The sequence below is a fragment of the Giraffa tippelskirchi genome, chromosome 9 (genome assembly GCF_054371585.1).
Source record: "Giraffa tippelskirchi isolate mGirTip1 chromosome 9, T2T-mGirTip1v1.2.pri, whole genome shotgun sequence".
Taxonomy (NCBI): domain Eukaryota; kingdom Metazoa; phylum Chordata; class Mammalia; order Artiodactyla; family Giraffidae; genus Giraffa; species Giraffa tippelskirchi.
This window is the reverse complement of record NC_137283.1, coordinates 2,907,956-2,930,009: the sequence shown is the minus strand read 5'-3', so window position 1 is coordinate 2,930,009 and position 22,054 is coordinate 2,907,956. Positions and strand designations below refer to the sequence as shown.

The following is a 22,054-nucleotide window of genomic DNA, read 5'->3' as shown; positions in this document are numbered from 1 at the left end:
CCCTGCCTTGGCCAGAAGTTTTACTAATTAAGGTTGAAGTGTCAGGCAAAGTGGGCTGCATTTGTTTCAAGGACACGGCAAGAGTTAACTTCAGACTTTCTCCTAAGTATATTTTTGTTCTCTCAGAGTTAGAGTTTTGAAGGAAGTATTATGTCATCAAGCTAGTTTTCTCTAAGTTCATATGCAAAAAGAACCAGTTTTGGAGTTTCAAAAGAGTTTCTCTTTAACCAGTTTTCTCCAGAGCTTGAAGAATAACATTTTTTAAATTACGCTTTCACCTTATTTACTAGTGGCTGTGCTGGTTCTTCACTGGTGCCCGGGCTATTCTGGAGCTGCTCTCCGCTTGTGGAGCATGGACTCCTCATTGCAGGCGGGTCTCTCGTGGAGCAGGGACTGTAGACAGCATGTGCTCAGTAGCTGTGGTGCACGGGCCGAGGTGCCCCACACTATATGGGATCTTCCCGGACCAGGGATTGAACCCGTGTCTCCTGCACTGGCAGGCAGATTCTTAACCACTGAGCCACCAGGGAAGCCCTGAAGAATAATGTCGGTGGCCACACAGTGCTTGAAAAAAAATCGTCTTTCTGTTTTCATAGTCATAGTGTCACAGCTTAAGTTTTTCTAATGAATTGCACCTGAATTCCCCACTTTACAAAAGGCCACGAGAATACCAATCACACAAATGAAACACACACAGAAGACAGGATTGTCACAAAACCCTCCAGAGGATGCCGAGCCCCAAACCAACATTTTCCCACACAAATGGGCCTTGACGGCAGATACACCTCAGAACCCAGCGGCAAGAACGCTCAAACAGCACGTCGTGCTAGAAAGAGAAGTTGGTCGGACTTACGGCGTCTTGGAGTCGGTCAGCTTGTCCAGAGGTGTCTTTCCGTTCCACCAAGGAAAAGCACAGGTTGGCAGTCAGCGCCAAACAGGGGTAAAAAAACAGGGAGGATCCCCGAAACAAATGGTTTCAGCAGCAGTTAGTATCCCCTCAAAGCCCTCCCGGGGCCAGCAAGCCGCGAACAGCGGCTCCTCACAGCCTTTTCTGCCAGTCTTCATGGCGGCGGCTCTGCTCCATCCCTGAGCCAGATATCGCGAGAGTTCAGCCTCACGTGGACACCCAAATGTGTCGGCAAAATATCGAACGCCGGTAAAGAGGCAGGGTTGGTGGGAAAGAAAGTTTGCTTTATTTCAAAGGCCGGCAAACTAGGTGGGAGGGGAGACTCCCGTCCAAAGGCCCACTCCCTGCTATCAATCAGTGGGCAAGAGGTTTTATAGGGTGAGGGGGCAAGCTACATGCAGAAACGGCACAGTCAGCTCTGACAGCCATCTGGAAATGCGTTAGCCGTCTGACCAGTGTTACCTTAACTGTGTTAAGTACAGTTCATCTTTAGTTCCAGGCTCAATTTGTTCCATTTCTTTTGAGGCCATTTCTCAGAACTGTGGCAGCTTACATCATGGCTACAGCCTGGTCATCCTCTAGTTAACTTCTTCCACCTGGCGAGGGTTTCAGTATCTGTAAGACAGCTCCCAGGATATGGCTCAGAAAATTATCTATAGTCCTTGAGAAAGAACTAAAAGTCCTTGCCTGAATGACTAAATTTTTATTATTTAATCTTTTTAGACTGTTTTCCTTTGTTTCTGCATTTTCTCGCTTCTCTGATTAAACTTATTCTTTGGCTAAAGTTTCTCCACAGACAAAAGGTAGGCTGAGGACATGGCGGGGAAGGACCATAGGGTCCTGTTCTGTTTCATATTCACGTGAATAAAATAGTCATCTTCCTCTCCTCTCATTATAAGCAATTTCAGTTTAACAGAAGAAAGGTGGATTTTGGAAATAATCAGCTGAGTAATCGACATAAAAAAAAATGACCAAGCATGATTACAAAATGTGAAGGGGAGCCACAAGTCTGCCTTAACAGAAGCAATCAGTAGCAACTGACCCTATTCTCTAGAGCACCTCTACTTCCCTTGCCCTGCCCACGTGGGAAATCAACCTGTTTTTATGGGTTAAATTTTTTAGCCATCGAACCATGTTCCAGACCAACAATTCTCCACTGGTATTTGTCACAGCAATGACTGACCAAAAGGACATTTAGCATCTAAATCAAGTGACCACTGATTCTTTCTTTTAATGTTTTCTCTTCTCCCTGCCTATTGCTTGAATTGTTATTCTTATTTCACTTTCAGGCCCAGATTAATGCTAATTTTCCTCACTCACTAAGGAATTAGGGAGAAACTACCATCTCACAGTCATTTGGTCAATGTTCTTTAAGATAGAGATGAACCCAAAGATGTAACAGAGATGCACTGTTACAAGTAATATAAAATTCAAGCAGAAACCAAACCCCAAACAGTTACAGGATTGAAGGTTCAAAAATAAGTAAATTTAAAAACATGAAAAAAAAAAAGAAAGAAAACCAAACCCCAGCACAGCAAAAGGCTCTCACACACCTCTGGTGGAGTCAGGTACAGACATAAGAGCATGATGACGATGCAGACGCTCTGATTTAATAATTCTTATTCCAGGAAGTATAAAAATGTGAAAGGACCCAAAGATGGAAGGATAAGGATGTTCATGGCAGAATGATTTATATTTGTGAAAATGGAAACAAATTCAATGCCCATCAAGAAAGCATTTCATTGTGTGCATGTAAATACCTAAGTACATAAAAAGCATAAAAGAGCAATGGAAACAATTATGTGATCGATATCACATATGTGCTTTTAAAAGTACATACTTACTTGGAAATGAGCTTGGAAGGATTTTTTAGGTGTCAGCAATTATTTAGCTGTAATTGGTAGGATTGTCGATAATCTACATTTGCTTTTCCTTTTTTTGTTGCCCATGCCGTGAGGCTTGCGGCATCTTAGTACCCTGCCCAGGGGCCATGGCAGTGGAAGTGCAGAGTCCTAACCACTGGACTGTCAGGGAATTCCTGATTTGCATTTTCTTACTGAGATTTTCTCCTTTGTCCACGAGCCCCTGTAGCTGATGCATCCTCCCTGGACTCACTGACTGGCTCTGGGTCTGTGCGTGACTTGGTTGGCCAGCAGGATGTTAGCAGGCGCGGTGCACACAGAGGTTTGGAAGCTCTGGCATGACCAACTTACTGTTGCTCTCGCCCCTCTGCTGTCTCCATGAGCCCATGCCCACTGGCAAATGAAAGTTGGTGCACGAAGCAGAGCTGAGATACCCAACTTCCCCCCAAGATTGCCCGAGCTCCCCTGAGGGTCAGCCAGTCCCCCAATCCTGAGTGAGCCCAGAGAGATCAGCAGTCTGGCACAGGCAGACCTGCCAACCTCTGCCAGCAGTGACACCAGTGGGAAGCAGCCAAGCCCCTAGCCTTGCGGGTTTCCTCACTTAGCCACGTGCTTTGCAGTCTGCTCCTGGCATTTCGAGGTCATTGGCTGCTTGAGTTCATGTAGCCATAGGTAACTGGGAGAGCGTGAGGGGAGTTGGAAGAAAAATCAACAACCAGTTCAGGTTCAAACCAAAGGTGTAGTATAGAACGTGCCAGAAAATACTTCTGAGTAGGCTAGGTTGGCAGAAAGTTTAACATCAGTATAAAAATGGAACCAATGTTCTAACTTCGGCAAGGCATTGTGCCATGGTCCGGGAGGGTCACCAAGGACACACACCATCCCCCTCCTGGAACACACACTACAGTTGGGGACCAAACAATCTTAAGTTTTCATGGAGGATAAATGGACTGTATCTGCCTGTAACCTTTCTGACAGCCAGAGACACATTGCCCCTGAATACTCCACGGCTGGGCTGCATCATTCCCAGGCAGCCCAGAGTTTAACAAAAGGTAGTGGAGACATGGAATCTTCCAGTCCCAGGCCACCTGCTGCCAGTCCCAAGGTGCTCACTTTGGAAGCTGACAACCTGAGTGAACGTTGGGGCATGGAGATGCTCAGACACGGGGCACAGGCTGGTGCAGTGATGTCCGCCCATGGGTCCCTTCCTGCCTCTGATGCCTGCACATCACAGAATGGTCTACATCCCAAGCCTACCCAGCACCCAGCACCCTTGTGTGTTCATCCTGGAGATGCTGGGGGTGTTGCCAAGCCTGGTTGTCCTGTAGAACAAAGTGCTGCCCTTGGTGTGACAGACAAAGGCAGCCTCGGGCAGACGCCAGCCTGCCTGGCCAGCCTTAACTCCCAGGATTCTCCCCTCCGCCCCTGCACTCTGCTCACTCAGATTAAGTATCTGCTGTACCTGCTTTTCTCAGCTCTCTGCTCCTTCTCTTTTCTCCTTTTCTGTGGCCCTCATTCTCTCCAGCTCTCCCCCTTCTACTTTCCGAATTGGGCTTCACTTCCTAGGATTCGCTCCCCAAGCAGACTGTAAAAATGATCGTTAGATAATACGCAACAAGCCAGATACTTTGTTGGGTTCTCTGCCGGTCTTAGCTCATCTTCTCCTGTTTTACAACCTAGGAGATCCGCATCATTACTACTAGTATCATTAGCATGATTGTGAATCCCAGTTTTCAGGTAAAGACACTGAGGCTCAGAGAGGCTGAGGCAACTTGTCCGCAGCACCAGCACCAGCAAGTGGGTCACGTGTTCTAGTGTATTACCAACGCCCGTGGCACTGAATGGAGGAATGGATGAAACCTCTCCAGGAGGCTGTTCCTGCAGGCAGAATTAATCGCACCCTCCTTTGCTTTCAAGTCTCCGCCTTAACATGTTCCACCTCATAAAACTGGAGCTCGATTTCCATATTACCTGCACCGTCAGGCACTATGTGCCTTCACCGTCTAGCCCTCCTTCACCAGGACAAGGTCAGGCTTGCAGAGACCAGGTGTCCTCCAACTCTGGTACAGCCAACAGCAGCGGCTGCTGGACAGGCCTGGGAGTCCATGGGCAAGGGGGGAAGGAGGGTGTGGGCAGCCCCCACCGTGGAGAAGCACAGCCTTGCTCCCCGGGTGAAGGGCTCCAAGAGCTCACCGGCTCACTTAGAACCACTGTGCAAGATACAGGTCCCCCTGCCAGCCTCCGCTCCTGTGCCTCCCCCATCTCAGCTTCAACCACAGTGGGAAGTGAGGCAGCAGAGGTTATGCAGGAACAGGGGGTTATGGGGTGCAGGGAGGCAGCTGGGCATGAAGTGAGAGAGGACATGGTAGTCTTCTGGAGCCCCTAGAGTCTGAGCCAGTTGTGTGGTGGGAGCACTGAGTGCCCTCAGGACAAGACCCAGTGGGTGTAAGTATCAGGTGTCACTGACACTGGTCTTCTCTGCAATTCAATACGAACTATAATGGGGTACAAGGGCTTCCCAGATGGTAGGAATCTGCCTGCAATGCGGGAGACCTGGGTTTGATCCCTGGGTCGGAAAGATCCCCTGGAGAAGGAAATGGCAACCCACTCCAGTATTCTTGCCTGGGAAATCCCATGGACAGAGAAAATCCCATGGACACTCCATGGGGTCGCAAGGAGTCAGACACGACTGAGCGACTAAAACTTACCACTTTTTGTAAGAGGGCAGCCTAGTTTTGGCTAAACTCCCTCCATAAACAGCTACTGACAGCCCAGGTCCAAAGCTGTCTGCTGACCTCAGAGTCAGTGAGGTACAGCTTCTCAGGAACACACGGAAGACGGAAGCAGTTACGTGAAGGGGTTTTATAGCTATCTGAGAAGAGAACTCCGTTCTGCTTTGAGATGTTCAGTTTTCCATGTACTTTCTGCTCCAAGGACCCCCTCTATTTGTTTCCACTTCCCTATCCCTAGGTGGAAAGCTCCAGACTGGAGGGGCGCAGCCACACATTTCTCTCCTGCTGGCTCCTTTTCCTTTGCAAATTGCAAGAGGGTTGTTTTACAAAATTTAAACGTATGTATGTTAATTGCCTGTCACAATAAGCAAGTGTCACTGCTAAAACAGACTAATTCTGATCAAATACTTTGGTTAGCCTCCTGGCTTTCAAAAGGAGTTTGGAGGCAGGGTCCAAATTCCACCTTGCTGGAATGTGATAAAACACACATGGGCTCTGTGTGAAAGGCATGAACGCATCCAAGGTCACACAGAATCCTGCCACTACCCATCAGTATTAAGATCCACCTCACCTCTTTTCTTTCTTCAACTGAATGTCTGTGAGGAAGGCAAGGTGATTTAAACCCATTGCTAAAGTTCAACAGTTAAGATGTCTCTTAAAAGACGGACGCGGCTGTTCACATACCCATCAGAGAGAAGATTGCGGTGCTGCTAAAGATTAATTTAAAATAGAGAAACAAGGAAATGTGATATTGATGACTAGCAGATGGAGTAATTCAAAACCAAGACAAGTGATCATTTCAAATGTATAGTTATATTTAATCTCAATAATTATAACTGCAGTGTCCTTAAACACATACTTGGTTTCCTTCAGAAGAAGAGAAGATAAAGTTGATTTACAGAGCACTTTAACATAAAATTTTTCACTTATTCCTCACAATAGTGTTTTGCTTTAGAAAGTTCCACCCCTTTTTACATAAGAGGACACTAGATGATCATTCGACTACCCAGCTAATAACCAGGCTATTAAATAATATAGACAGTAATTTAGGGGAAGGGATCTGGAACCAGAGAGAAATGTACTCAAGTTCTGCCCTTTCCACTTACTGGCTATATGACTTAGACAAGTTAGTAGGTAAAATCTGGACCCAAACAGATTTTGCTACTCACAACCCTGTGACACAATGCCAAAGTCAGGGAAGACACGGGCAACAGCAAGGGGGAGGAAAAAGCACACAGATGTTTGTCAAATGAGACATTGCAACATTATGGGCATATCTCCAGTCTATGGGATTATTGTTGCGTCTAAAACTACTCACACGGAATAAGTGACTCCCTCTTATAGCCCTTAGTGATATGTTGGTGGTGGTCGTATCCTATTTATTGATAATATCTATATATTTATGCTGCCTCTTTAATAAACCAATACAACTCAGTATGAAGGAGGAAACAGACAGAACAGGCTCCATCTTGAAAGCAGGACTCCATCTTGGGCCGGACTGTGGACTTTGAGCTATATGCCCAGTATCTATGGAAAAGACATACCAACTGGAAAACCAGACCCTCCAGATGGAAGAGCCCCAGGGCTCGTACGTAGACTCTCCATAGCCTAAAAGAATACCCTAATTATCTGTGTAACCGAATAGAATCATAAATTCTATTATGCTTACTAGGGTATGATCACAGGCCTACTGATAACTGTCCACTGTTAACTACCTAGGCTTACAGCATACGAATCATGGGTTAACTTTGATTGTATCTGTTAGGTAGTTAGAATAAGAAACAGGAGTCCAGAATGGCAGTGGCTAAAAGATAAGGAAGGGAAAAGCCCTTGAAAATAGAACAAAGGGAGGTCTGAGGACCAGAGTGAGGACCTCAGGTAAAACAAACAACACTCCTGGCTAACCCAATTTACACAGGGCAGGCTCAGGGGGAGGAAAAAAAACACATAAAAAAGAGAAGCCAAAGCGTTCTCTCTCCCTCTTTCTCTCCCACGTGCTGGGGCGCTCTTCTCTTCGCGTCTTTGGGTCAATATGCCCTCGTGCCTCGAGGATGGATTTTTCTGGTATTTTCTAAATAAAATAGAGCTGTAACACGGAGCTGTAACACTACTTTGTCTAAGAGCTATAACATGGTCCGTTCGAGACCTGAGAGCTGTGACACGGTCTGTCCAAGACCCGAGAGCTGTGACGTGCCAAGGGCTTTAATGTCCGTCACTCCAAATCTTTGTTGTGACAAGGCAGAACCGAGGAGCATACACTCACCTGACATATCTCTTTTCCTTTGTTCAGACTAGTTTCAGGGAATTTGGGGCGGTGGGTTTGGGCACGTACACTTAGGGTATATAAGGTTTTTACAAAAACTGGCCAGGGTCCTCGGCTAAGAGGAGACTCTGCCTTGGGCCCATGGTATAATAAATTGCACTCCACTATCTCCATTGTCCTTCTGAGTGAGTTTGTTTCCCGGAACGTGTGGCTACAACAAGCACTGTGGGCAGTGCAGGGGCAGGCTGAGCCCTACCAGTTGAGGGGTCAGTCTGGGCCAGGTCCAGGCGTAGCTGGAAGGTCACAGGCAGGAGGCCTCAGGCCAGCATTCGGGGTCCACCCAGGAGGCAGGACTATGTTGACAGTAGTTCCAGCCTAAGGAGAAAATGCTGCCCATAGAGTTGGGAGGCAGACACCACAGCTGGTCTGTGAGATTGTTGCTGGGACCAAGAAGCCGAGTGTGTCAGAGAACTACGGCCACAATAACGCTGTGTGGTAAACCACCCCAAATTCAGTGGCCAAAAGCAGTAACCCTTTATCCCATGGCTCTCAAGGTCCCCTGGGGCAGCTTTGCTCCTTTCTGCAGATCTTTGGGTCTGAGTCCTCACTTTGGTCTCTCCCCTCCCAGAGGGCTTACAGGGACCTGTTCCTCTCAGAGTAATGGCAGAAGCACAAGAGGAAAAGAAGAAAGATGCCAAGCTTCAAAAGGCCTTGATAAAAACTGGCACCGTCCCTTCAGCCCTATTTCTTGGAGCAAAAGCAAAAGGCCGAGCTCAGTGTCACAAGGCAGGGAAGTAACGAGGCCATGATGCAAGAAGACACAAAGAATTGGGCCATTGATCCAGTCAACTTCTGCCTACCTCCATGGCCACATTATTGATACCCCTCCAATGTGAAAAACGTCCCCACCTCCATCCAAGGGCACGCAGAAGTCTCACCTAGTCGTGGTGTCAGGCGCAACATTTAGGACTCCATGAAGAACACACGGTACAGATGTGATCTGGGTCTGGGAACTAAAAGCACAAGTTACTGGCCACCCCCTCCCACACCCGTGCAACAAGCAACAGTGCAATGGGGACAGATAACCGCAATAGCCACTGCCATTCAAAGAGCAGAAACTTGGTCTTCAGCAAATCCGAAATCCTTCTAGGCAAAGTAGACCAATTTCCCTGCCATGGAAGTAGGAAGTGGCTTTTTAAATTTTTATATACATATATATTTTTTATTGAAATATAGTTGATTTACAATGCTATATTAGTTTCAGGTGCACAGGAAAAGCAATCAGTTATACATATATCCACTCCTTTTAGATTGTTTTCCTGTATACGCCATTACAGGAAGTGTTTCTTGATTCTTAGTTCTTGATTCTTAGTTCTTGGTTCTGTTTCAAGGAAGGGGAAGAACAGTGGGGTCAGGGGGCGCGGTGAGACCCCCAGTCCGTGCTCTGTCTTCTGAGACACCTTGTCTTCATGTTTCTTGTTGCTTCCTAAGAGGACGTTGAAACGTACACCTGTTTGGGTAGCTAAGTTTTCCCAGCTTGCTTCCCACCTGAAGAAAATTGGGGGCTCAGAGGTCTTTTTTGCCTCTCAAACATTTCAGTTTCTCTTAGTCCAGGCTGGTAGGACTTTGATAGTGTCACTTTCACTGCAACTTAGTGGATTTTCTATGTATTCGATTGCAGTTCATCCCATGTGTGAAAATCACATTTTTTTTTTCAAGACACACTTCTCTCCAGGTTGAATTACTAGCACTTTGAGTACATCCTGTGGCAGTGGACCCAGGCCTCTGTCCAACTGGAAGATCTACTAAAAGTCCTTCTGTCCTGTTTTGCAGTGTTACAGCCACACCCCTGTTTGGGTCTTTGCCCTGAAGCCGTGTTTTCCTGCAAGTCACCTGAATTTGGTCTTTGTTCTCTCCTGCTATACAATTCAACAACCATTTCCTGGATTTAACCTTTCTACCCAGGCTATATCTTAATTTAAAAATCTTTTCCTGCCTTGATTGGCCAAAGATAACAGTTTTATTTTCTAAGTAGCAACTTCTGGGCTGCTTGCAAATTGTTTTTTTTTAAATTGGGGTATAGTTACTTACAATGTTGTGTTAGTTTATGCTGTGCAGCAAAGGGAATCAGCCATACGTACACATATGTACCCCGTTTTAGAGCAGTGAATAGGGTCTCCTGTGCCGTATAGCAGGTTCTCCTTAGTGATCTGCTTTACACGTATTACTAGTATCAACAGTGTATAATGTCAAACCCAATCTCCCCGTTCATGTCCCCTTGTTTTCCCTATGTTTGTTCTCTCTGTCTGTGTCTCTATCTCTGCCTTGTAAATAAGGTGTAAATCAGTTTTTCAGATCCCACATGTATGCGTCAGTATACAGTATTTGGTTTTCTCCTACTGTTTTGTTTGGTTTTCGTTTTGACCATGTCTCTTCCTTGTAGTAACTTGCTATATGAATTTAAAAGCAAACAACTCATTTTTTCAAAACTTTTCTCTTTGATTATGTTGCTCACCACTGAGTGTTTTTACCATGCAACAAATCACAAGGTGGAAAAATCCTAAGATTCAGATTTGCCCACTTGGGCAAATGTCCCTCTTGGACCTTAAGATCAAGTTTATCTGTACTGACCAACTCTTCTAGAACTCTACGGAGAGGCATCAAGAATTGGTTCAGCCCTAAAGAAATATGAGAATTCTTAAATTGTACTGTGTCTCCTGTTGGGACCCAACAGAAAGAAATGACAGAGCGGGACTTCATTATTTTGAGAATTTTCAAAATCTTGCCTCTGTTCCTTGGAAGGCCGCAGGTGCAAATTCTGCTGGTCTGGGAGTATCTGGACCAGAAGTCTCCCATCTGTCAGCCCCAATATATGATGGAGATGTGGATTACTGGCTATTTGATAGAGGTAGTAGATGGCAGAATGGTCTACCAGGGACACTTACATAGGTCACCTCAGGTACCTGAATGCAAGTTTCCTCTGGAAAGAGTGAACTGCCAATTCTTTCTACAAAAACTAGACTGATTTACAAAGTTTATGACAGCACCTAGGTCTACAGTGGATGGATTAACTATCTGTGGCCCATCACCTGCCACTGCAGAGCCAGTAAGGCCAAGGCTATAGACACTACAGATTTCTGTATTGGAGAAGCATGGCAGGGTGGTCAGAAGAGAAAAGCTCTGAGCCAATGACAGTTACCATTATAAGCTGCATATTTTCCACGTCTTCAGACTGTTTCCTGCACTTTCTGTAGATAATTACCTTTCCTTTCAAGCAATCTCACTCTATTGATGGAGAGAAGCCCGGCTCAGCTCTGATGCTCACCTTCCCCCATCGCACGCCACCCCAGCCACTTCAATCACCAGCAAGCCCTGGATGCTCCCTCTTCCTCTCTCCTCGAGCTTTGGTCTTTGTTTCCAGGTTTTCAAGTGAGTGGAATGCCCTTTCTCCCACCCCTGCCCCCAGGGAGAGCGGGGGGTATAGAGAAGGAGCCAAAGCTAGAGTGTAGAGTTGGGGGTGGTTGTGCACACACGCAATCTGACGAGCAAAGGACCCGATGGAGAAGGACAGCCACCAGATCGTTCACAGGGACCCCTAAGGAACGGGGCTCCCAGGGGGTGTTAGGAGAGTGGTATTGCAGGACGTACCTTTTCCTTTCCGATATTGTTTATATTTTTCTACAGTTAATAGGTTTAACCTATCTCTATATTTTAAATTACATTTCCCATCCTTACCTCCAGAGATTCTGATTCAGCGGGGAAGGGTCCAGGATTCTGATCTTCCAAAGACCCTTCACAGACTCTACTAAACAGTCAGTTTGCCAACTGTGGTTGAAACAATTGTTTCCAAAATAATAAGGCAATTAACATTTTTGTTTTTAAGAAAAGCTCCAATTCTATTACATAATCATGTTTTATTATTTCCTTTTATTTTGCAGTAGCTTGTTTCTACTACAAATATACATTCTCTAAGAATATTAGATCTGAATGATTTGTAAGAATTATAATAGCATTGGCAGTCATTTTAACACTTGAACAAAGGGTCTAAATTAAATCATTATAAAGCATGTATTTGTGAAGTAAGTTTCATAAACTATTTTAAAATTAAGGCAAACAAGAAAAAATCTACAAATATCTACAAAAAAAATCAGGGTTCTCAGATTCTCAAATTACAACATCAACTTAAATACCATCTGATTATCTCTCAAAATAATGGATATTCTCAAAATATGAAGTAGAAACTTATTATAAATAACAACTTTGGTAAAATGTTTCACAAAGCATTTTTAAGTTTTAACTTTGGGAAAATGTAAAGATGTAAATGTTTTTATAATTAACTTTTGAAAATATCTATAATGCCTTAAAATTCAGACATCAAAGCATCTATTTCTTTAAACTTCTTAGTTATATTTTCAATACATTCTCCAGCTTTTAACCTTCGCCCATCAATTATAAGACAGTCCTCTTCACAGTGGTTTTCAAGAGAGCTGTCTGCAGGAACTTCAGGGCCACATTTAGGTAACTGTAAAAACAACCACAGAAGTCATCAAATTTACTTGAAGACCAGGCTTAATTATGTGAACAAAACATAAAATCGTCAGTAACTCCTTAACAAGGTGCTCTGTTATGCTGCTGATCAAATAATGATCCCCACATAAAATATAATGTACAGTATCAGTGTAAAAGTAACTGAATATTTAGTCCTATCTCTACTCCTCAACATCATACATTTTTAGCTTTAATTTTTTGAATTGGAAAAATGTGATCATTAAAATTAAAATTCTGCAAGTTTTCTATATTTTTTTATTTTAAAACTGACCATTATGGAGAATACAAGTGAAAATTTAGTCACACTTATGATGACCATCTTCTCATAAGCACCTGCATTCCTTATGAATAGTAAGTGTGTGCGCTGGTTTGGTTGGAAAGGACACAGGTAAAAACAAGGCAAACATACACACGCACACACGAAATTTACAACTTCAAGTTTCATTAAAGGCAAAGGTAACTTCCCACACAATGTGAAAAAAAAACAAAAACAAAACTCATGCAGTTTATACAAGTACTTTCTACTTTCATGTATCAAAAATGTACCTTTTAATACAAAGAGGTATTCAGTAAACTCTGTCTTATTTGTATATGGATTATCTAGTTTGTGAATTATTTAGGCAGATTTTATAACAGTCTGAAATTAATTCCCTTCCATTTTTTTCCAAGTCAGGGCATGTCAACCAGTGTTAATGTTAGCTAAGAACATAATTAGAAAGGTGAGTCTACTGAGGAAAACAATCTCAGAGTACTTCAATGACAAACAAAAATGGATTTTGATTACCCATGTGTGTATGCTTTTGTTCATGTTGCTATTCTCAGTTCATTGGTATAAGTGCTTGAGAGTAATCAACTTGAAACCTCACACATGAAATGCATGATGAAAACACCATATTCACAACTTTGAAAAGAGCTCAAACAATATCTGCCCAGAGAATAAACATGCTCAGAACTTCAAAATTATCAGGTATCTCCTTCTGGTGTGTTAGCTTATGAAAGACCATTGTCTTTAACAAACACTTAACCACTTTATAAAAACAAAACACATCTTCAGTGTTAAACAGTATTACCTTTGAAAGCCATATTAATTTTTCCTATAACACACACACAAAAAAAAAAAGGAAGGAAGAAAGAAAGGAGAAAAGAAATCCCTTAGGTGATCATTTCTTTACCTTTAAGCTGGAAATTGCTCTAGCTCTGACAGCTGGTCTCATTGCTATTCTCCTCATTTAAAAGTGAACAAGGCCGTAAGTACCCCAACCTGGCATGAATTCCAGGCTTCTAAAGCTCTGTGTGGAGAGAGGCTTAGGAACCAGTCAGCAGGCAGCACTCACCTGCCTGCCAGCAAGTTAAAACAGTTAATTTTTATAATTCCTAAATGCCTTTTGAAAGCATAAAACATTACAAGAGTCTAAAACAAAGAGCAAGCTCCTGCCTGGTGATGTATTAAAACTATGTATTTTACCTTAAGACATAAAAATCAGCAGTAATTTTCTGTTCTATCAAGTTACTAGTTATAATGGCAAAATAGAAGCCAATTTTGTGGCTGTAAAAGCTCCAGGACATTTCTATAAAAATCAACCTGCCTGTATTTTTGAATAGACAAACTGCTAAGACTGAAAAAAAACACTGCACAAAACCATATGGTGCTCAAACAAAATACACATTTGCCAGAAAAGAATAATTTATATATTAACTACATGTATACAATAAATGTCACCAATCTATAGCTCTTGTTCTACGAGGGGTAAGATCTACAGAGGGAACAAGATTTTTTTTTTTTAAAGGGACTCTAATCAGAGAAATAGTATCCGCAATCCACGGCGATTCAAGAACAAGTGGAGATCGCTGACCAAGAAAACAATTATGTTTTTCAACTCAGTGTTTTTACCAATAATTTTATTTATTTAAATTTTATTTTCCTTTACAGTTTGATCTCAACTGCAAATTTTGTGTATTTTCATGATTTGTAACTTAACCAAGGAAGTGTTTAAGAATCATCTTTGTTCTTGCTGAAGTTCTGAATGAAATCAGCCAAAGTGGATGAACAATCTTGTTCATTTACAAATCCACCTTTTCTGCATCTCAGAACAGAAGACTTGGGGATGGGTAGTTTTGCAAAGAGAGGATGTGGTAACAGAGACCAGGTGAGGAATTCTTAGCTCCTATTCTCTCCAGAGGCTGCCACTGCCAATTCTCATCTGTAACAATAGCCAGTTCTAGGAGTCAATTACTCTGCAAAGCACTTTTTCTGGTTTGCCTCATTTAACAATTTTCTGAGGCAAGTGACAGGCGACCTTGCCCAGTCCTAAGTCCTCACTGCCTGGACCAGGAAGGGGACGCAAGGACAGTATCCTGAGCCCGTCTCCCATCCACTGCTTCCTGACTCCGGGCACAGTGGATAGCCAAACAAGGGAATAAGGAAAGGAATGAACCCGGAAGGATGCAGGGCTCCTCACTGCCATTCCCCTCCGGACCTCACAGGGAACAGCTGGGCCACCTTGTGTAAGCGTCTGCCTCATGGCTGACTTCTTTCACACCTGCGACCCCGCTGCTCTGTGTTAATGACCTGGGCTTGCTGTTGTGCTGAGCAATGTGTCAACCAACTTTAAATGTCTGCTGTCATTGATAAGTATTGAATACAGTAAGCACACACGGCGTTTCTCAGCCCGACATGGCTGGCCAAAAGAAAAAAAAAAAAAAAGACAATCCAGTTAAGAATGGTGAAATAGAATCTGGCGAAAAATGCCCCATGGAGGTCAGCCCTGTGCATGACCAGGCAGGGCAGGTTTCCAGAGGGGCCTCTTGTCCTGGTGCTTCTCCTGAATGCAAAGATCAGTACCTCCTTGGCATCAGTGAGTCTCACTATCCCTCTTCATTCCAGCCCCAAAGACCCAAAATAAAACAGCTCCTTGGCTCAAGTGTATTTTTTTTCAAAGACTGATAGATGCATCCTGATTTCTCCACAGGCTACTAGTTTCTTGTTCATCTCATGATAACCAAGGGCTCAAATTTCAGAAGTGAAAGGAATTTCCCGTATAGTGGAAATGCATATCCGGGAACCATTTCTGCCATGTAAGGATCTGAGGTTCTCTTTAGGCCTGACGGTCATTATGGGTCCTACCTTTCCTCCTGTGTTCGCTTCCTCTCCGTGTTCCTCTTCAGACTCCTTGCGGGTGGTTGTGTGCTCCAGGGCTTGCTCCAGCATTTGCTCCAGCTCTTTTAGTAAAAATTCTGACTCAGAGACAACTAAAGAAACGTTGTCAATATAGTAAAAAAAAAAAAAAAACACAAAAAACTACACCTTAATTAATTCTAATTCATAATCTTAACCACCCTCAAAGAGGACATTTTCTAAATGTTATGAAGCAGGAGGAGAAGGGAACGACAGAGGATGAGATGGTTGGATGGCGTCACCGACTCAATGGACATGAGTTTGAGCAAGCTCCAGGAGTTGGTGATGGACAGGGAAGCCTGGTGTGCTGCAGTCCATGGGGTCTCAAAGAATTGGACATGACTGAGCGACTGAACTGAACTGAATCAGATAAGAAGTATTTTGTATAACTTTCAGTTATAGCCTCTGCTTGATGCAAAATTATTGTGGATTTCCAGGTGAATTTTTTATAATTATTCCTTGACAAATGTAAGTGACATTCTTGCTATATATAGACTATAAGTATCCCCGAAACTAGAAGTTTGTATTTTTATTTTTTTAATTTTTATTTATTTATTTAAAATTAATTTATTTATTTAAATTGGAGGCTAATTATTTTACAATATTGTAGTGGTTTTTGCCATACATTCACATGAATCAGCCATGGGTGTACACGTGTATTTTTAAAATAAGAAGCCAAGGGCACCAAATTAAATTGTTACTTATAGACCAGGGTCAGCAACTTTTTTTCTGTGAAGGACAAGAAAGTAAATATTTCAGGCTTTGTGGGCCAGATGGTCTCCATCACAAGTACTCAACTCTGCTGTTGGAAAGCAAACCATATGTGAGTGCATGCTCAGTCATTTCCAACTCTTTGCAACCCTATAGCCTGTAGCCCGCCACGCTCTTCTATCCATGGGATTTTCCAGGGAAGGCTACTGGAGTGGATTGCCATTTCCTCCTTCAGGGAAAATTCCCAACCCAGGGATTGAACCTGTGTCTCCTGTGCCTCCTATATTGGTAGGCGGATTCTTTACCACCACACCACCATCAACCAAATGAGAGTGGCTGTGTCCCAATACAACTTTATTTACAAAAACAAGCAGCAACTGATAATCGTGAGCCACAATTTGTTAATCCCTGCAATAAACAATTAAAACTACTGTTTAAAAGGGAAAGCCATGTAATTAAGTGTCCAGGCTAAACCCAGGCTGAAAATGTAAAGTGAAAGTGTTAGTTGCTCAGTCATGTCCGACTCTTTGTGACCCCATGGACTGTAGCTCGCGAGGCTCCTCGGTCCATGGAATTCTCCAGGCATGAATACTGGAGTGGGTAGCCATTCCCTTCTCCAGGAGATCGAATCCAGTTCTCCTGCATTACAGCCAGATGCTTTACCATTTGAGCTGCCAGGGAAGCCCTAGTCTATTCTTAATCAAAATATCAATGCATCTTACCTGCCTAATCTAATTAAAAAAATTCACACACTTATAAAGGCTGTGCGATTTTTCTGCTACTGTGACAGAAATATGTAAGTAAGCAAAATATCTAGTAATTCATTGAACTTGTTGATATAAGATAATATTCCCAACAAAGATACAAATACCTATTATAACTCTATAGACCCAATTGCTGGTTAACAATATCAACTGAGTTCCCTATTTAAATAAAACAAACATTTTCAATTGACATCGAATCTTTCTGAAGTAAAGATCAAGGGAGGAGACTAGAGGCCTGCGCCTGCACAGCAGACAGATGGGGCCCTGAGACGTCTTCCAAGGGCAGCACGACTCAGCGAGAAAGACACACGCCCCGTGGTCTTCCACTCTGGTTCTACAAATCTGACATACACCCCTATCACCCACGACTCGTCGGCAGGGCACCAAAAACGACATCGGGGATGCAGAGCGGCTGGAAGCTCATGGAAACCCAAGCAGGACACACCCTCCAGAGCTAAAATACTATCAGTGACCACGGAAGCAAAGTGTTCCCAGCAATAACATTCATTTTAATTTGTGTATGTGATATACACATCCATCCATTTGTGTGTGTGTGAGTTTACACACACAGGTATCCTTATAAATTAGGCATGTTATAAGGTTAATAAACAGATTATTAATGCGAAACGTTCCCGTTCAAAAGAATCCATTTTTATTACCATTTCTTTTATTCAACTGACACATGTTTATTGCGTGCCTTCCAAGGGTCTAGGGCCTGAGAGAAGAGCCACGGACCAGCGAGCCTTCCTGTCATCACCTCCACCCAGCCAGGCTCAGGTTTCCTCTGGGGAAAACTCTCAAAATAGTTGGAAAGTAGTTTTCTGATAAGCCATTCTACACCTTAGAATCAGTTCCTTTGTTCAGAAACAACACAAACAAAAAACCGTGATTTACATGTGAATTGTAAGCATATAGGTCTGCGTTCTGTGGTAACTGCTAATGCCTAAGAACACCGAGTATGAACTATCACATTCTAGAACAACAGTATTCCAAATCTGGGGCATAAGAATCACCTGAAGATGATTAGAAAATATGAATGCAACACCATGGCTTCTGAATTAGAACTTGCTACAGGAAAGTCCATTTTCATGGAAGCAGTTCTGTTGAGAGTCACCTCTCTTTGTGACAGATTTCTTACTTAGTAACTTTTCACTTAACAACAAGAGCGTGACTATCTCCACATTGATTCCCCAGTCCCACTCACGGACGTTGTGTTTTCCAATTTTACATTCTGAGTCTATTGAAATTGATAGTGACATTTAATGCACTGTTGAGAAGATGAATTTTGAGCTCTGCTGTGAAGGAAAAATGGCACACAAACATCTTTGTATTTCTAAATTGTGTGTGAAAGTCGCTCAGTCATGTCCAACTCTTTGCGACCCCGTGGACTGTATAGCCTGCCAGGCTCCTCTGTTCATGAAATCCTCCAGGCAAGAACACTGGAGTGGGTTGCTGTGCCCTCCTCCAGGGGATCTTAGCAACCCAGGGATCAAACCCAGGTCTCCCGCATTGCAGCTGGATTGTTTACCAGCTGAGCGACCAGGGAAGCCCTTATGTTTCTCAGGCTAGACTAAAATACAATCAATTTATGATACTGAATGTCATTGCCGAGTGCCGTTGCAAGCTCTCTGTTTTCAAGTGATCTGGAAAAACATCTAGACTGCCTTTCGATCAAAGGGTAGACAAAGTAATGGGTGGCTTCATAAATCAAGTAGGGTTCATAACACCAACTTGACTGATGTCAAATTCTGCTTTCAGAACAACACGAGGCTTGCTTTTCTAAAAGGTATTCCTATACTGTAAACACAGAGAGTCCAAATATAATTCTCAGAAATTGCAGTTACTGTAATCTACAAACGAGGTTATCAAAATTGGTCAATGATCTCCAAAGATAGAGACAGAATACAGGCCTGTGCTGACTGCATGACCAATCATCTTCTATCAGTCCTGATTATCCAGTAGTTTTCCCGACTTGCTTCAATTTGTTGTTGAGAGTAAAGTGGTACCATTACAGCTGCTCTATCACTCAGAGAAAGTGGGAGGAAAAAAATAAAGAAAAAAGAAAAAAAGGTATCTCTCCCACTGAAGTATGAATCTGGCTTTTTAAAATGAACTTTTATAAAATAAATTAGTGCTGGTTTTTCATTCCTGGTGAGAAATAACTTATCTCAATAAATCAGTCACTATTTTAGAAAAAGCCTTCAATATATTTACGAAGTTTTCTTTATTCTCTACTTCTCTATTAAATGTTTAAAGAAGCTATTTCCTCTTTTATATAAAGAGGCCACTGGTTCAGTTACTTCAAGCTTGGCACTGAAAAACAGCATGTTAAACACATTTTCAGGGCCATTTCAATGTCGAAATTTTGAAGCCATTCTTCTAGAGGAGGAGGGTGAAGAGGAGGAAAAAGCACTTGGTTTTGATTTGTTTTCAAGTAACCACAAAGCCTCTTCTATCAGCTTAGGATGTAAATGTAGAGATGAGGGAACTATAGGCTCAAGTGAATGAAGAAGAAGGTGCCTACCTAGAACAGACAGACACGGGGGGCAGGAGAGCCCAGAGGATAAAGATAACGCCCAACCCAGAGCAGGCAGGCCCAGTCTGCGTTCAATAGCAAGACAGCAGCCTTCTGCCCCCACCCAGGCCTAAGGCCGTCACCTCCTGCCTGGCTCAGGCGTCATCCAGAGCTTTTCTGTATTAGCCATTCTCTGCCATGCTCACCTGTCGCAGGTGGATGATGAACAACCCCTTGCTAATTTATTCATGAATGTTAGTAGACAGTTAACTAATCCAGGGTTATATGTCAATATAGGAGGAGAAGGGGAGGACAGAGGATGAGATGGTGGGATGGCATTACCGACTCGATGGACATGGGTTTGGGTAAACTCCGGGAGCTGGTGATGGACAGGGAAGCCTGGCGTGCTGTAGTCCATGGGGTTGCAAAGAGTCAAACACGACTGAGCAACTCAACTGATATTGATGATATGTTAATCTTTTATTAAAACTTTTATAGACTGCCTACTCCACAAAGAGAAATGAGGTATTTACCAACAGACAACACTGATACAATAAAACAAGTGACAAAAGCTCGAAGACTGAAAATAAGAGGAGTCAAAAATCTGTTCATTAAGGGGGATATGAAGGGCGATAATCACATTTTAAAAGGACACCTAGACCAGCTAACAGTGCTGTACGTGACTGCCTGCCTCTGTGCTCAGTCATGCCCAGCCCTTTGTGACCCCGTGGACTGCAGCCCTTCATCCTCCTCTGTCCATGGGAAATTCCAGGCACGAATACAGGAGTGAGTTCCCATTTCCTACCCAGGGATTCAACCCATGTCTCCTAGCATTGGCAGGTGGATTCTTTACCACTGAGCCACACCGAAAAACCATAAATTTAGCTTTAAGCTTCTGTTAAAGCAACCAAGGAAATAGCTGCAAACTTTGATTAATTTTAAGAAGCTATGTGACCTTAGAAAAGGCATATAACCTATTAAGTGTCTCTGTTTCTCCACTGATACCATAGGAATTATAATAAAACATACCTTATTCATCTCATACAGATCTTGTGAGGATTAAACTAATATATATGAAATGTTTAGAAAAGGAAGACACAGTAACGGTTACAGGTGTAGTTTATCATTATTATCATTATTATTCTATTATTATTTCACCATCATAGATGGATGTTTTGGTCCCTAAACACTGAAAAAAAAAAAAAATGGGCTACAGGGACAATCAAATATAATACAAGATATTCCTGGTAGCAATTTCCCAAAAAATACAGACATACTCCACAAATAGTTATTTCTTAGATCAAATCCTTTTTTATAACCATTTTTCAAAATTGTAGTAAATTTACAATGTTGTGTTAGTTTCAAGTGTACAGCAAAGTGATTCAGTTATACACACACACACATATATATATTCTTTCTCAGATTCTGTTCCATTATAAGTTATTAGAAAATATTACTAACTATTGAGTACAGTTTCCTCTGCTACACAGTAGGTCCTTGTTGTTTACCTATTTCATATACAGCAGTGTGTATATGCTAACCCCAAACTCATAATTTATCTCCCACCCAAGCATTAGATTAAATCTTTACACACCTATGAACACACAGTTTAATCATTTATTTAATGATTCCTCCACTTTCTCTGTTGTTTATCTCTCTTGGATAAGACGGCTTCTCTTGCATTTTCTTTATTACAGATGAAGAAACTGATGTCTGAAAAGGTAGGGCAGTGCATGTACTTGAGTCTCCCTGGGATCTTGAACAAGGGAGAGAGAAGCAACTGCAGGGCATGGAGCCAAGAGGGGCGGCAGACAAAGGGGAGCTGTGAGCACCCAGAGAGTAAAGAGACAGGGCCCCAAAGTGGAGCTGCGACTCAAGAGTCAGATGCTATCATTTTTCTCTGTCGTTTGACCTAGGGCTGATGCTACCTTAAGCTAAGAAGAAATGAGAGCTATCAGAGACCTGGATCAAGGAATGCACAGAACTACGGGGAGTGAATAAAGACTTTGAAGAGGAGGCGAACTACTGAAAACGCGCCGCTCGTCCAGGAAGTGGACCAAGAACAGAAGATGAGACGTTTCCGCTCTTCAGTTCGGACGGTACCGGACGAGCGAGACCCAGAGCAGGGAGGCCACTGGGACAGTGAGCTACTGAGGCTTTCAGGGCCACGTGGCACGGAGACTCCTGACGGGCAGTCACTCCTGGCCCGCGGATCCCTGGTGCCCTAGGATCTCTCCTGTAGGATCGATCCGGTGCCAGTTGGAGGGGAGGAGGATCCAGCTGCGGTGTCAGGGTCACCTAGTGGGAACTCACTCTAGGGATACAATGACTTTCGTTTCTACAGGAATATGTGAGCTGATCATGTCAGGCAAAGGAACAAAGCCGCACTCCCCCCGCCAAAAAAGGAGGTAGCTTAATTAGCAGGAAAGCAGGAGCAGACTAACTTGAAGAAGAGAACTACAGAATTCTGTCGTGGTTCAGGAGAGAAAAGAAAGATATAAAATAACTACTCTGTCCTTCCTTCCTTTCCATGAGACTATGTACAATGGCGCATTTAGCCCATAGGACACGGCGGCG

At 43.1% G+C, this 22,054-nt stretch overlaps 2 protein-coding genes across 9 annotated transcripts in view; both read right to left on the bottom strand.

Annotated features, from left to right (window-relative positions):
• RBMS3 (RNA binding motif single stranded interacting protein 3) overlaps positions 1-1,093 on the bottom strand; it is a 1,621,798-nt gene extending 1,620,705 nt beyond the window's left edge. For both annotated transcript variants that reach the window (XM_081526995.1, XM_081526994.1), the window contains exon 1: positions 854-1,093. The gene's annotated coding sequence lies outside the window, so the exon portion shown is untranslated. The remainder of the gene's footprint in view (positions 1-853) is intronic.
• Positions 1,094-11,663: 10,570 nt separating this feature from the next.
• ZCWPW2 (zinc finger CW-type and PWWP domain containing 2) overlaps positions 11,664-22,054 on the bottom strand; it is a 134,037-nt gene continuing 123,646 nt past the window's right edge. For 6 of the 7 annotated variants that reach the window (XM_081526961.1, XM_081526962.1, XM_081526959.1 and 3 more), the window contains 2 exons: positions 15,437-15,561; positions 11,664-12,286 (listed from right to left, as the gene is read on the bottom strand). In XM_081526961.1, the coding sequence (XP_081383087.1) occupies positions 12,125-12,286; positions 15,437-15,561 (287 nt within the window). In that variant the 3' untranslated portion in view covers positions 11,664-12,124. The remainder of the gene's footprint in view (positions 12,287-15,436; positions 15,562-22,054) is intronic. The other variant, XM_081526963.1, reaches the window with a different exon arrangement.